This window comes from Epinephelus fuscoguttatus, linkage group LG10, assembly GCF_011397635.1.
Source record: "Epinephelus fuscoguttatus linkage group LG10, E.fuscoguttatus.final_Chr_v1".
In the NCBI taxonomy this organism is placed as follows: domain Eukaryota; kingdom Metazoa; phylum Chordata; class Actinopteri; order Perciformes; family Serranidae; genus Epinephelus; species Epinephelus fuscoguttatus.
Window position 1 is genome coordinate 37,871,785 of NC_064761.1, and position 15,286 is coordinate 37,887,070.

General features: G+C 38.0%; 1 protein-coding gene across 7 annotated transcripts in view; it reads left to right on the forward strand.

Moving 5' to 3' along the window:
• Window positions 1-10,502, forward strand: part of tp63 (tumor protein p63) — a 50,801-nt gene extending 40,299 nt beyond the window's left edge. For 4 of the 7 annotated variants that reach the window (XM_049587970.1, XM_049587967.1, XM_049587969.1 and 1 more), the window contains 10 exons: window positions 1,187-1,373; window positions 1,471-1,586; window positions 2,608-2,717; window positions 2,807-2,943; window positions 3,154-3,236; window positions 3,322-3,446; window positions 6,340-6,488; window positions 6,854-6,998; window positions 8,836-8,929; window positions 9,028-10,502. In XM_049587970.1, coding sequence (XP_049443927.1) covers window positions 1,187-1,373; window positions 1,471-1,586; window positions 2,608-2,717; window positions 2,807-2,943; window positions 3,154-3,236; window positions 3,322-3,446; window positions 6,340-6,488; window positions 6,854-6,998; window positions 8,836-8,929; window positions 9,028-9,324 — 1,443 coding nt within the window. In that variant the 3' untranslated portion in view covers window positions 9,325-10,502. The other 3 variants (XM_049587968.1, XM_049587972.1, XM_049587973.1) reach the window with 2 other exon arrangements.
• The last annotated feature ends 4,784 nt before the right edge of the window (window positions 10,503-15,286 follow it).

The window sequence follows — 15,286 nt, forward strand, 5'->3', positions numbered from 1 at the left end:
CTCAGAAATGAACCTGACAGGAGAAATTTTCCCCTCCACCACCACCCAGTGTCTCCTGCACATAAAGCTCTGCTTACACAGCAGTGATTTGAATGGTTTGTTTACACAGTTGGGTTATGCCTATTAGTAACAATTCAGCCTTTCTGATGGCTTACTGGTTATCAATTCTAACAGTGCCAGGGATCAACGTACATCCATTATTCATGACTCCTGGCTTACAAACCTTGAGTGGGAGCCAGTTTGTGTGAGCACCCATCACATTTTGGCACCAGTCACCAATGGATCTTGTATAACCCCCGTGATATGACTCTGTCAGTCCTGTATTCAGAAGTAAAACTGAGTCATTTCCATCCAACCCCACAAGGAAAACTGCACTCCACCTTGTGTAGTGTTAGTGCGCCAGGCTCTTCAGACACCCTGTTCTGTATGATGAGTGGCCATCAGATGCTTTAGCAGAACACTCCTTCCTTAGAGATGAAAGCCAAGCCCAGTTTAATTGCTGCTGGAGGGGTCCATTTTATGGCGCTCAACCACGGAAGTCCCAGAGGCTCTCTAAGAGACGTCTTTGAGGTTGCTCAATACACACTCCTAGCACCGAAACTTGTGTGTGTCTGTGTATGTGTGTGTTTATTTAAGTGGGTCATAATCACAGTCTTGTCTTAAACCCTTTTTTGCTTCAGGGGAAACCAGAAGTGCACAATCCAGTCAACAGGTGTTACAGAGATCGATCTGTGCTTTTAAAATTTAGACATTTTTTAAAGCTTCAAAACAGTTTGCTTTTGAACTTCACCCAGCAAACGTTGTTACCTTCATTAATTTATCTGCACTGTGAGATATTTGGCACAGATTAGAGGTATCTATTGCAGATACTTTTCTTTATTGCCAAGATAGCTGAGAACTGGAAGGATGCAATACCACCAACCATAACTCAGTGGTTGCAGAGACAGAAATTGGTTTATAGAATGGAACGAATGTCTGCAACTGGAAATAGAGACTTTTATACAAAGGTGGACGTGTGTTACCCTGCACATAGGTGTTTAAAAAGTGCAATGGATTGTTGTAACAAGACTATTATTATAATGGAATCAACACTGAAAATGTTTTTCAGTTATATCATTCTAAAATTATAAATTAATCTCTACTGTTTAATATAATCTTTTGCTCTTTTGTATTTTCTCTTTTCCAGTACTCAACAGACCTGAAGAAGCTATACTGCCAGATTGCCAAGACATGTCCCATTCAGATCAAAGTCCTGACCAACCCACCACAGGGTGCAGTTATCAGGGCCATGCCCGTCTATAAGAAAGCAGAGCATGTTACCGAAGTCGTGAAGCGCTGCCCGAACCACGAGCTCAGCCGCGAGTTCAACGACGGTTGGTTCTTTTGATTTATTAACAAACAAATCATGTTTCGCTTCAGTAATCATTGTTTGCTGTCGACATTTAATGACACGACTCGTGTTGCTTCCAGGTCAAATAGCTCCTCCGAGCCACCTGATCCGTGTGGAGGGAAACAACCACGCCCAGTACGTGGAGGACTCCATCACTGGGAGACAGAGCGTATTAGTTCCTTACGAACCTCCCCAGGTGAGCTGTCTATCATCATGGAGCGAGGCCAGCTGAATGCCATGTCAGCGACACCTCACCACCTCAGCCTGACTCTGACAGATAGAGCAGTGACAGACTTCTGAGAGCCTGGCCTCTCATGTCCAGCCACTCAGTCCTGACATGCAGCAACTGCTGTCCCCTTAAGCCCCTCAGTATGAACACTAGCTCATCTCAGTGACGACATCAGTAGCAACCTGTTTCTCACAGATTTATTTCCTGCATGTAGGGTCTGAAGGGGCAAGTTATGATATATAATTAAAAGCCACATTACATTATTTAATTAAAAGATGTAAAGGTAAAGCCGTGAAAATATCTTAAATACAACCTACACTTGCACTGATACTGATTTTTTTTAGGTGGTTAAAATACTTTTTACAGCTGCCCCCGTCCACAGCAGTACATTGCTGAGCTTCCATGGTGGCGTGACGGCTGCCATCTACTGTGGGATATACACTGACTATGGATAATACATCCTACAACTGCACTTAAAAAAATCAGAATTGATAAGCAAACACACATGAATCAGGGTGATAAATCTGTTTCACACTACCCAGTAGCTGAGATGTTTGAATAATAAAGAGACTGGGTTGTCTTTGGCTGAAAGTCTTTGAATGTGTTCTCTCAGTGAAGAAAGAGAAGACCAAAAATGTGAAAGAGAAACACGTCCATATGTATAAAAGTGTAACTAAACTCTCTATCACTGTATTTATGTGCACTTGAATACATTATTTAGTCGTCTTTCTGTAGTAAGCTGAGTTAATGCAACAAGAGTTCTGCAGAAATAACAGTGATTTCTTGGCCCTTTATACTTAACCAGGTTCCTAGTAGAATTTTTACATGTGCCTCTGCATCGTGTAGAAACCTAAAGTATTGAATTGGGAGGGAAGAAGTTTTATTAGTGACTTTTAAAAGGCAGGTTTTATAATCTGATTTCAAGAAACCAGTTTTTTTGTTATGTTTTGTGATGTCACTCACCATCAGTGTCGTTCTCCTTTCTCAGGTGGGGACAGAATTTACCACAATTTTGTACAACTTCATGTGCAACTCCAGCTGCGTTGGGGGCATGAATAGGCGCCCCATTCTCATAATCGTCACTCTGGAAACCAGAGAGTAAGAGACACCATCATCCTCATTCTCTCATTGCCTGCCATGCCTCTGGATTGTGTCTTACCTTGTCCTGTGTCGCCGTCTTCTCCCAGTGGTCAGGTATTAGGCCGCCGTTGCTTCGAGGCCAGGATCTGCGCCTGCCCAGGCCGAGACCGAAAGGCTGACGAGGACAGCATCCGCAAGCAGCATGTAACGGACGCCACAAAGAGCAGTGAGGGTACGAAGCGCCGTAAGTAGGGCTGGGGCTGGTGACGGGCTTTTGTACTTTGGTCTTACCTGGTGAAGACCCTCAAACGCTACACTCGCAACACTTGGTGCTCAGTGAATGCTGCCAAACTCTTCACATTTCCCCTTTGCTTATTTCCCCCTCCTGCTCTGGCTTAGGCGAACTGTTGATCACACGGCCAGTTGTAATCACACTTTCCTCTCCTCTTTTCAGCCTTCCGCCAGGTTTCCCATGGCATCCAGATGTCCGCCATCAAGAAGAGAAGATCTACAGATGAGGAGGTTTTTTGTTTGCCTGTGAGTTACTTTCAGAGACTTTCTTTCAAACATCATTCTGAGTGTCTGAGCTGCTTCCTGACCAGTGCCTTTCTTTTTCTTACAGATCAAAGGCCGTGAAATTTATGAGATTTTGGTAAAAATCAAAGAGTCTCTGGAACTCATGCAGTTTCTGCCGCAGCACACTATAGAGTCGTACAGGCAGCAGCAGCAGAATCTCCTTCAGAAACAGTGAGTACTCGCTCAGATTCATAATGAAGTCATGCTCATTTGTTCTCAGGCACATTATGAAAGACAGACCTACATTAATGCAAAGTTCACCCTCGAATTCATGTGAACTAGTTTCCTTGTGCTGTTTTCGAGCTGTGCTCCCTCTGTCTCATCCTCACTGAACTGCTCGTTTGCTTGCACAGAAGCTTTTTTTTTTTTTTTTTTTTTTTTTTTGGATGAAATTGTTCTGATTAGACTGCAGTGATGATTTAACCAACTTAACATGACTGACTTGTTGCCGTCAGAGTGGATTGCACTGATAAAGGCTATGCATGAGATTTTGTGATTTTATTTATTGCTGCCGCTGAAGCATTGCAGCTGATAATAATTGCTCTTAACTGGGTGTTATTCAGTGTTTCCCAGCAGCTGAGAATTTACCCAGAACTTACTCACCTTCGAGGGTGAGCCTTGCATCAAGTAGAGCTGTTTTTCTTTTCTCTGCTCTCTCATGGGATTTGAGCCAAAGCTGATGAATCGTGACAAATGTACCTGGCTATGCTTTGTTAAGGAGAAGCTTCCAAAGATTCATGGTAACGCCTTTGGGTGCTTTGCCAGGTTTGCACAACAGCAACCAACAAAATCCGTGCCTCGGCCTCATCTATTCACCCTGAGCATAATTAAAACTGTCTCACAGACGCTCATGTTCACACACACTCTTCCTCGTCCACGCCCATTTCACTATAAGCTATGGAAAAGAGGAGATGGGTGTTAATGATAGTTTGACAGCCCTATGATGATAATTATTGCTTATGTTATAGTTTCCCATTAAGAGACTGGCAGGCAGCCTCACAGTGAGATAATGCTTGCATTTGCTGGTTTTCACCTAGTCTACCTGTTGCTATCAGGACATTTAATATTGGTAAACTCTCTTAACTGTCATTTAATGAGCAGACTTAATCGTGCATGCCGTGTTTTTAGTGGATTTGTTGAACATGTTGGATTTTAACTCAGATTTTTGTCATGTCTGAATATTAGAAGGGAAAATTTCCCTATAAGATTTACTATGTTCGCCCTTTTTATTTTGTCATTGTGCATGCTTTTCTTAGTTTTCTGGCCAACATACTTGCTTGTGACTTTCTTCTGTAATTCACAACCCCTACAGTGTTTCACTCACAGCCTTTTAAATAAAAGGTTCTGTCAACAGCAAATGTTTCAGGCCCTTTTTTTTCCCTGCACGGTGTAAATGCTCAAGTACACCAGTCTGCACCTACCAGTACTGACATGCTGGGATCTGTGTTTGTAGAGTGCCATCTTCTGGACAGAGTCATTAGTGCAGAGCATAGATGTTGAAATAAAGGCATAGTAAGCAGGATTTTGTTGTTCATGTACAGATTCATAAAGAATTAAGAGTCTAAATCATAATTTTTGACCCACTAGAAGTGTGTTGTGGCTCTGCCTGTATTTTCTTATGTTTGGTGTGTGCACCCCCGCAGCACTCAGGTGAGGTCAGGGATTAATTAAAACATAACCACCATCCAAAACACAGAAAATACATAACTATAGCAAAATGAGAGTAAATCTAGGGTTGGCTAGTAGCCGACAATCCTGCATGGTACACCTCCGAGTTACAGCTGCCTGTCACACACACTGAGTGCACTCTTCTGTGTGTATCTTTCCTCATTGCTGTTTTTTTCCCCAATAAAATGTTATTGGAGCTCCTTTTCTGAACCTCTGGGCCTCATCTGGAGTCTCTCCTCTCTCCTCTCTCCTCCTCTGTCAGTGAGCACTTATTTCTGCCTTCTCTCTTCTTTCTGGTTCCTCCCTGCAGTCTGATAAAAGCCCGTCTTGGTAGCCAGCTCATGGAACCTGCAGGAGAGCAGAGGCGGCGCTGCAGCTCCTCCTGAAACTCTGCTCCACACATTCCTCCTCCTGCTCCTCCTGAGTCACTCGGACCTCCTCTCTGTCTCCTTTTTTATCAACTTTTTTCTGCTCTCCTCCGATTCTACCTTCTGCGATTCTGGGAAACTTTCTGTTTTTATGATCTGCTGTGAGATCATGGACTATCACTTCTTCAGCCGTTATACAGTGGCAGTGTGACATGCAAGCTGCAGCGCTTCATGCTGGACAAAGCCTTTTATCCACTGACATGGACTCTGAAATTCATGATATAACTTGTAGACTGATTTGCATGCGTCCTTTTGTCCATAAAAAGTATATTTTGTGATGACACTTTGTTCAGGTCATTTATTTGTTGCGTAGAGTCTGTTTGTGAAACGTTCAGCCTCTTGTGGTGGCTGAACGTTGGACAGGAACCAAGCTGAAACTTCTGTTTTCTTATCGTACTTGACTTACAGAGCTTATATATGTATGTGAATGTGTTTTGCCTTTGCATCGTCATGAGAGCTGGACTCACAGAATCTATGTGGCGCGGGGTTTTGGGGGGAAGAGACTTTATTATCGAGAGAACTTTTTGCTAATGCTGGTCATGTTTTATAAAGTCACTGCAGGACAGTTTGTGTGTTTTAAACTTTCCTCAGTAAAATGTCTTTTAATATAGAGAGAGTGGCAGATGTGAGCACATCACACAGATGTGAGCGTTTGCCTCTGTGACCATTCTGTTTGAAACAGATTTTGTTATTTTTGTGGGTGCTGCACTCTTGTCTGTCAGAACATAATAAATTGCTTTTTTTGCTTGAGCCCTGTCCTTTTCTTTTTCTGCTCTGCTGAGACGTGGTCAGTGTGAGGAGTGAACCCTCTCTGTTGGTCCAGAAATTAAGTTTTGTTACAGTAATATGCTAAAATGCCATTATCAGTGATGTTCATATTATTAAAGGAGAATACTGACGAGGTCTTTGTCATTAGATGTGAGTGCTGCTGATTGTAACGGCCTGTAACCTCCTGTCTCCCGCCCCAGGACTTCGATGCCGTCTCAGCCCTCCTACGGCTCCTGCTCCCCAACTCAACCCGGAAAAGTCAACAAGCTGCCCTCTGTCAGCCAGCTCATCAACCCCCAGCAGCGTAACACACTCACCCCATCCAGCATGACTGGAGGCCTGACTGACAGTAAGTGTGCCCCTTTGTTTCTCTTCCTGTCTATCTCAGGCCGTGCCCCCCCCCACCCCACCCCCCCCGCCGGTCGCCTTGTCCCTCGTGGGCTTGTTGTAAACTTACAAAGACTGCATGTCCGGGCAGGCAGGAGGGGACCTGAGCACCTCTCAGCCCCCCCTGACAGAAAGCTTCCTCCTCAAAAAGAATGTGATCCCTGTGAGACTCTCCCGCAGGTCCTGTTATGATGCATTATGTGTCATGTTGAGAGTAACCTCTGCATGTCTCCCTCCCTCGCCACCCCCCCTTCCATGTGTGTTACGTAATCTCTAAATGGCAGAGCAGTTAGAGAAAGCTCACAGTAGCTCCTTTTGTCTCTGCAGTGACTCCTATGATGGGCACTCACATCCCCATGAACGACATGAGTTCACTGAGTCCCACACACGCACTGCAGCAGCAGCTACCCCTGGTGCCTTCCTCCCACTGTACTCCCCCTCCGCCATACCCAATGGACAGCAGCATCTCCAGGTACCTCATCAGACCGCAGCAGTTACATCTACATCTTCCTCTTCCCAGAGTTCAGTTTGAAATTCATTATAGGAAACACTTCATTTCAGTAGCACCTAAAAACACGTAGAAAGGGATTCACAAGACAGAAAATCCGGAAATGTATCATGCAGTAAAATATGAATAAATATGCAGTGCAGTCACCTTAAAGAACAAAGGCCCGATCTCCTTTAGCCTCGACCTGGGACAGTAAGGGCCATCCACACCATGAGTGTAACATGACAGCAGGGAACAGTGTTGTTTAAATATCTTTGAGAGCAACTTGATGAACGATAGAAACACTGACAGCCAATCAGAATCCATATGAATTTACAAAGTAACACCACTGGAGCCACTGTTCGTAGAAGGTTATCTGTTGGAGTTATCACTTTTAATGTGGACGGCCTTTCAGTGTGTATTCACCTCCAAAACCTTTGAGCGTTCTTCTCTACTGACCCAAGGTGGAGAATAATTTTCCGAAGTATTAAAGGCTTAAAAATATCCTGTAAATGTAAAAATGTAAAAAGTAGAATTTTACGCTCGCAATGTTTTTTTATTTCCTGTTTATGGGCAGCACCAACAAACATCACATTATATATACATACCTAGAAGAAAGCAACCACACAGGCCTGAAATTGTATTCTAGAATCTGAAATGTGTTTCTCATGTATTAAATGATTTTTCTCAAATATTTTTGCCCTCTATAGCGCACTCTGAATATTAGAGTTTTAGCAGTAAACCTGTTTTGTGGTATCCCGTGGTGAGAGCATCGACAGTTATCATACACTTATCTTACCTTTATGTTGTGTACTTTCAAAAGGGAGTTTTTTTTGTTTTTTTTTTTTACACATACTTTATTATTAAAACTAGTTTCATGTTTTGATTATAATAAAGCATTTGTTTAACCCATTGAAACCTGAGCAGATTGGTTTGGTTTCTTTTAAAAATGAGAAGAAGGCAGTGAGCAAAGAAAGAAGATATATATATATATATATATATATATATATATATATATAAAACTAACTTACTCCAGGTTTCAGAAGGGTTCACCAAAAAAATTCCTTGCTGTAACTGATGATAGATTTACACTATATACAGTGAAACCATATTTTCTGAGGTTATCACACTATGACAGTCTTATACCGTTGCAACCCTGTTGAATATGTGTGTTGCTGCCAGTACCAATATTTTTTTAAAAGGTGGAGTCAGTGATTTTAATACAACATTGTCAGTGAATACATCCTTACAGTCTGCTGGCTCAGTGTTTCTCAAGTGGGGGTGTGGGCACCCCTCAGGGGTACTACGGAGTACTAAAATGTAATTATGATAAACCACATATATATTTAATATTCCTGATTTCAGTGCCGTCATTAACAGACATAAACTGTTATTTGCCGCAACAAATGCAGTCACATTGTGTTCTGAAATCACAAAGGCGGTACGTTATTGGAAAAAAACAACACAGACCTGACACTATCTGTAACATATAACTATAAGTGACTCATACAGAGAAACACAACGCTGTCATGCTGTGCTGTACAGGACGGGACGGCAGTGGGAGTGATAGAGACATTATAGGAAGGAGCTGACAGGATGGATGTATTTGTTTGGGTGTTGAGTTTCAACAATGTTTAGCCCAAATCACTGACTGCACCTTACAGCTAAAAAGATACAACTGTTTTTGTGAGCTTGAGTCTGAAACTTGATTGAAAGTCAGTATTTAAAGGAATACTTTACTTGTCTCAGGGCAGAAGCCCAAAGTCAGCAGCAGTTTGATGGTCCCACCTTTTACACCTCCTCTCCTCCCTTCCTCCCACAGCTTCCTTATACGGCTGGGCTGCGCAGGCTGCTTGGACTACTTCACAGCACAAGGCCTAACCAACATCTACCAGATTGAGAACTATAACATGGAGGTGAGCCCTTGCCTATCCAACACGAGTCAATTGATGGGTTAGAGAGAAGAGTGGCTCCCCCTGCGAATACTAACGCTCCCCTGTGTAATGACCATTAGGACCTGTCTAGGCTGAAGATACCCGCGGAGTTCCAGCACATCATCTGGAAGGGCATCATGGAGCACCGACAGGCCATGGATTTTTCCCCACCCCCCCACATAGTGCGCACCACCAGTGGGGCGTCCACCGTCAGCGTGGGCTCCTCCGAGGCCCGAGGCGAGCGCGTCATCGACGCCGTGCGCTTCACCCTGCGCCAGACCATCTCCTTCCCGCCGCGCGACGAGTGGTCCGACTTCTCCTTCGACCTGGATTCTCGCCGCAACAAACAGCAGCGCATCAAGGAGGAGGGAGAGTGAGACGACCGCCGTCTTACTCTCTGTTTGTTCCCCTTTCTCATTTCACGCCTGCTGTTGGAACATTTCTGGTATTAGTACAAACGAGTTCAACAAAAAATCATATTCAAATAGAAGTGCACTTATTTTCATTCTTGTTCCGGTTTTTGTTTTCGCCGAGGAGAAATACACGGTGTTGAGCAAAGGTGCATTTTATTATGTTCTAATTTCTTGAGAGCACTTAAGAAATGCTGAGGATTTCAAGATTGCTTTGAGTTTTTTAACTGTTCATGATTCATTCCCATTTTAAAGCATGACTGGAAACAGAGCTGGCATTAGAGGGCTTATTAGGGCTTATATTTCTGCTATGGGCCGTAGCAAAACTGTATTTTTATTTGTAATGACTTTTCACTGTTATGGTTGTGCACGTTAGTCAGGTACACTGGTTTTTATTTGTGGCAAAGATCAGCATTGATTGTATACATTTCAAACATTTCCTGTCAGAAGTATTATGTCAATTGATGGGCAATTTGTTTTTTCTGCTGTACCTTCTATATTTTGCTTTTTTTTATGTCTATTGTGAGACCAATGCATCACATTTTTGTGTCAGGTTGTGAAGTAAGTGTTTAAGTGACAGATGGTCATTCATTTGATGTAGCCATATATAGGCCTAATGCTCTTGACCCAGTGTTTTACAGTAAATATGACTGATGTCCTTTTGTTCTTGTACTGCTGTGCAAAAGTGGTTGTGATTGCATTAAGGAGCAGCTGTTCGCTCTACAGTGGATGGTTAGCGCAAGTATTTTTTTATTTTCTGTTCATGAACCATGTTTTGGTAGAGGTGTATTTCATTTGATAACTGGCCAAAACCTGATATAAGTGTATATAAATTTGTATAGTTATTTTTTTTTTGAAAGTCTCCCTAAAGAAAAAGCATGATTTTCGTCATGGAACAAAGGATAGTGATGTGAATACTGCCTGGTAGCCTGACCAGTGATGACAATGTTTGAGTACACACAGTTTGTGTGGACGCTACAGTAGCCAGGAGCCCATGTTCAACTTTTTCTTAAGTAACCAGCCTTGTTAGAAAGCAGAGATCATCTGCAGTTACATATTTTTGTACGATGTAAATATGTTGCAATATATCATGGATATTTTGATATAAATCAAATAAATATCCAGATTTGCTGTATTGCATGTTAGTACGTCTTTGTGTCAAATTATTTTAAGTGTGGCTTCATTGAAGATTTTCTTTTGGGAGTTACAGAAACTACTGACACTAATGTGTGAGGATTTACCAAATCAGATTTTGATTCTGAGGGTTAAATCTTGAAATTTTACTTTAACATTTCATATTGATGTTATCTACATGTTGCCTTTGTGCCGAGAATCAAAACCATTGCAACTTCTAAAGTGCCTCTGAGTGAGATTAAGTATGTAATGAATGAATTACGGCCTGGAGGAGGAGAAATCTTTAGAAACTTAACAGCTAAACTGACCATGTTAAATAATTTTGAAACAAAAATGATAAATTTTAGATTATCAGTTCTTAAAGTTTTGACTGAGTGCCAGTTTAGGGAGCCAGAATATGATTCAGTTCTGTGCAGGAAAAGTGCACACAAAACTATTTTGGTCTGTCTAGTTCCACATTAAATTGCCAAGTTTCCCACTGAAATTGCGAACTTAAGCTAACAGGACTATCGTTGATGACTGAATGTAATTCACTCAACACTTGCATGGTGCCACTAGTTGCCATACAGTCAGCAGCTTTCTTAAAGTTGAAATAAAAGTAGGTATTTAATGTCACATTCAGGCCACACAGAAAGTTTCTAGGGCTGCAGCTGGCATTTTGAAAAACAATGTCCCTGTTACAACGATCTTGATGATATTTATGTTATGAATTCTTTATGAAATTATTATAGCATACTGTAATACAAACTTTTTATGGCTCATTTTTGAAAGGCTTTCCCATGCGTAATACTAAAAAATTACATTTTTGATGAAACTTTTTTTTTTTTTTGCAATACTGTACAATTACATATTTTTTTTTTGTCATACTATACTATGACATTTTTAAGGATTCTTTTTGACATACTACACTGACATTTTTGATGAACATTTTATCCAAACTGTATTACATTTCTGATGAAAATTTGTCATGCTATACTATGACATTTTTTAATGAATATTTGTTGCCAACCTATACAGTGACATTTTTTATGAATTTTTTCGACATACTATACTATGACGTTTTTATCAATTTTTGGTCATACTATATTATGATGTTTTTATCAATTTTTTCGACATACTATACTATGACGTTTTTATCAATTTTTGGTCATACTATATTATGATGTTTTTATCAATTTTTTCGACATACTATACTATGACATTTTTATTAATTTTTTTCAACATACTATACTATGACGTTTTTATCATTTTGTTTCGACATACTATACTATGACATTTTTATGAATTTTTTTCAAAGTACTATACTATGACTTTTTTATAAATTTTTTCGACATACCATACTCTGACTTTTTATCAGTTTTTTCGACATACTATACTATGACATTTTTATCACTTTTTTCGACCTACTATATTATGACGTTTTTATAAATTTTTTCGACATACTATACTATGACGTTTTTATCAATTTTTCGACATACTATACTATGACATTTTTATCACTTTTTTCGACATACTATATTATGACGTTTTTATAAATTTTTTCGACATACTATACTATGACATTTTTATCACTTTTTTCGACATACTATATTATGACGTTTTTATAAATTTTTCGACATACTATACTATGACATTTTTATCACTTTTTTCGACATACTATATTATGATGTTTTTATAAATTTTTCGACATACTATACTATGACATTTTTATCAGTTTTTTCGACCTACTATATTATGACGTTTTTATAAATTTTTTCGACATACCATACTCTGACTTTTTATCAGTTTTTTCGACATACTATATTATGACGTTTTTATAAATTTTTTCGACATACCATACTCTGACTTTTTATCAGTTTTTTCGACATACTATATTATGACGTTTTTATCAATTTTTTTGACATACTATACTATGACGTTTTTATCAATTTTTCGACATACTATACTATGACATTTTTATCACTTTTTTCGACCTACTATATTATGACATTTTTATAAATTTTTTCGACATACTATACTATGACATTTTTATCACTTTTTTCGACATACTATATTATGACGTTTTTATCACTTTTTTCGACATACTATACTATGACTTTTTTATCAATTTTTCGACATACTATACTATGACATTTTTATCACTTTTTTCGACCTACTATATTATGACGTTTTTATAAATTTTTTCGATATACCATACTCTGACTTTTTATCAGTTTTTTCGACATACTATATTATGACGTTTTTATAAATTTTTTCGACATACTATACTATGACGTTTTTTGTCACTTTTTTTTGACATACTATACTATGACGTTTTAATCACTTTTTTTTCGACATACTATACTATGATGTTTTTATCACTTTTTTTCGACATACTATACTATGACGTTTTAATCACTTTTTTTTCGACATACTATACTATGATGTTTTTATCACTTTTTTCGACATACTATACTATGACGTTTTTATCACTTTTTTCGACATACTATACTATGACGTTTTTATCACTTTTTTCGACATACTATACCATGATTTTTTTCGACATACTATACAATGACTTTTTTATTACTTTTTTCAACATACTATACTGTGACTTTTGTCGACATACTATACTATGTTTTTATCACTTTTTTCGACATACTATACTATGACGTTTTTTGTCACTTTTTTTTGACATACTATACTATGATGTTTTTATCACTTTTTTTCGACATACTATACTATGACGTTTTTATGAATTTTTTTCAAAGTACTATACTATGACTTTTTTCGACATACTATACCATGACATTTTTATGAATTTTTTTCAAAGTACTATACTATGACTTTTTATCACTTTTTTCGTCATACTATACTATGAGGTTTTAATCACTTTTTTTCCAACATACCAAACTATGATGTTTTTATCACTTTTTTTCGACATACTATACTATGACGTTTTTATGAATTTTTTTCAAAGTACTATACTATGACTTTTTTCGACATACTATACCATGACATTTTTATGAATTTTTTTCAAAGTACTATACTATGACTTTTTATCACTTTTTTCGTCATACTATACTATGAGGTTTTAATCACTTTTTTTCCAACATACTATACTATGACGTTTTTTGTCACTTTTTTTTGACATACTATACTATGATGTTTTAATCACTTTTTTTCGACATACTATACTATGATGTTTTTATCACTTTTTTTTCGACATACTATACTATGACGTTTTAATCACTTTTTTTCGACATACTATACTATGTTTTTATCACTTTTTTTTCGACACACTATACTATGACGTTTTTATCACTTTTTTCGACATACTATACTATGATGTTTTTATCACTTTTTTCGACATACTATACTATGACGTTTTTATCACTTTTTTCGACATACTATACGATGACTTTTTTATTACTTTTTTCAACATACTATACTGTGACTTTTGTCGACATACTATACTATGTTTTTATCACTTTTTTTCGACATACTATACTATGAGGTTTTAATCACTTTTTTTTCGACATACTATACTATGACGTTTTTTGTCACTTTTTTTTGACATACTATACTATGATGTTTTTATCACTTTTTTTCGACATACTATACTATGACGTTTTTATCACTTTTTTCGACATACTATACGATGACTTTTTTATTACTTTTTTCAACATACTATACTGTGACTTTTTTATCTACTTTTTCGACATACTATACGATGACTTTTTTATTACTTTTTTCAACATACTATACTGTGACTTTTGTCGACATACTATACTATGATGTTTTTATCACTTTTTTTCGACATACTATACTATGACGTTTTTATCACTTTTTTCGACATACTATACGATGACTTTTTTATTACTTTTTTCAACATACTATACTGTGACTTTTGTCGACATACTATACTATGATGTTTTTATCACTTTTTTTCGACATACTATACTATGAGGTTTTAATCACTTTTTTTCGACATACTATACTGTGACTTTTGTCGACATACTATACTATGACGTTTTTATCAATTTTTCAACATACTATACCATGATTTTTTTCGACATACTATACGATGACTTTTTTATTACTTTTTTCAACATACTATACTGTGACTTTTGTCGACATACTATACTATGACGTTTTTATCACTTTTTTTCAACATACTATACTATGACTTTTTTTTAAATCAATTTTTCCTGCATGCTATACTATGACTTTTTTTGACATACTATACTATGACTTCTTTATCACTTTTTTCAACATACTATACTATGACGTTTTTATCAGTTTTTTTCAACATATTATACTATGATGTTTTCATCAGCTTTTTCGACACACTATACTATGACATTTTTATCACTTTTTTCGACATACTATACTATGACTTCTTTATCACTTTTTTTTGACATACTATACTATAACGTTTTTATCATTTTTTTCAACATATTATACTATGATGTTTTCATCAGCTTTTTCGACACTCTATACCATGACTTTTTTCGACATACTATACTATGTCGTTTTTAATCACTGTGTGTGTGTGTGTGGTTTTAAGGAAAACTGACAGGATGCACACATTGTAGCTGCCATACAAAAGAATGAACAAAGAGAGGAAGGCAGCATACATAGCCTCTCATTAACAGGAAGTGATTGCACCTGAGGGAGGTGGTTCCTCTCCAGGCAGGAGGTTTGTTTTATCCTGTCTCAGGTGGGTCAGGTGATCTCTTTCTGGGGACTATGACATCATAAAATGTCATAAAAATGTATTAGAAGTCACGGTGTGCCATTAATGTCAAAGTAT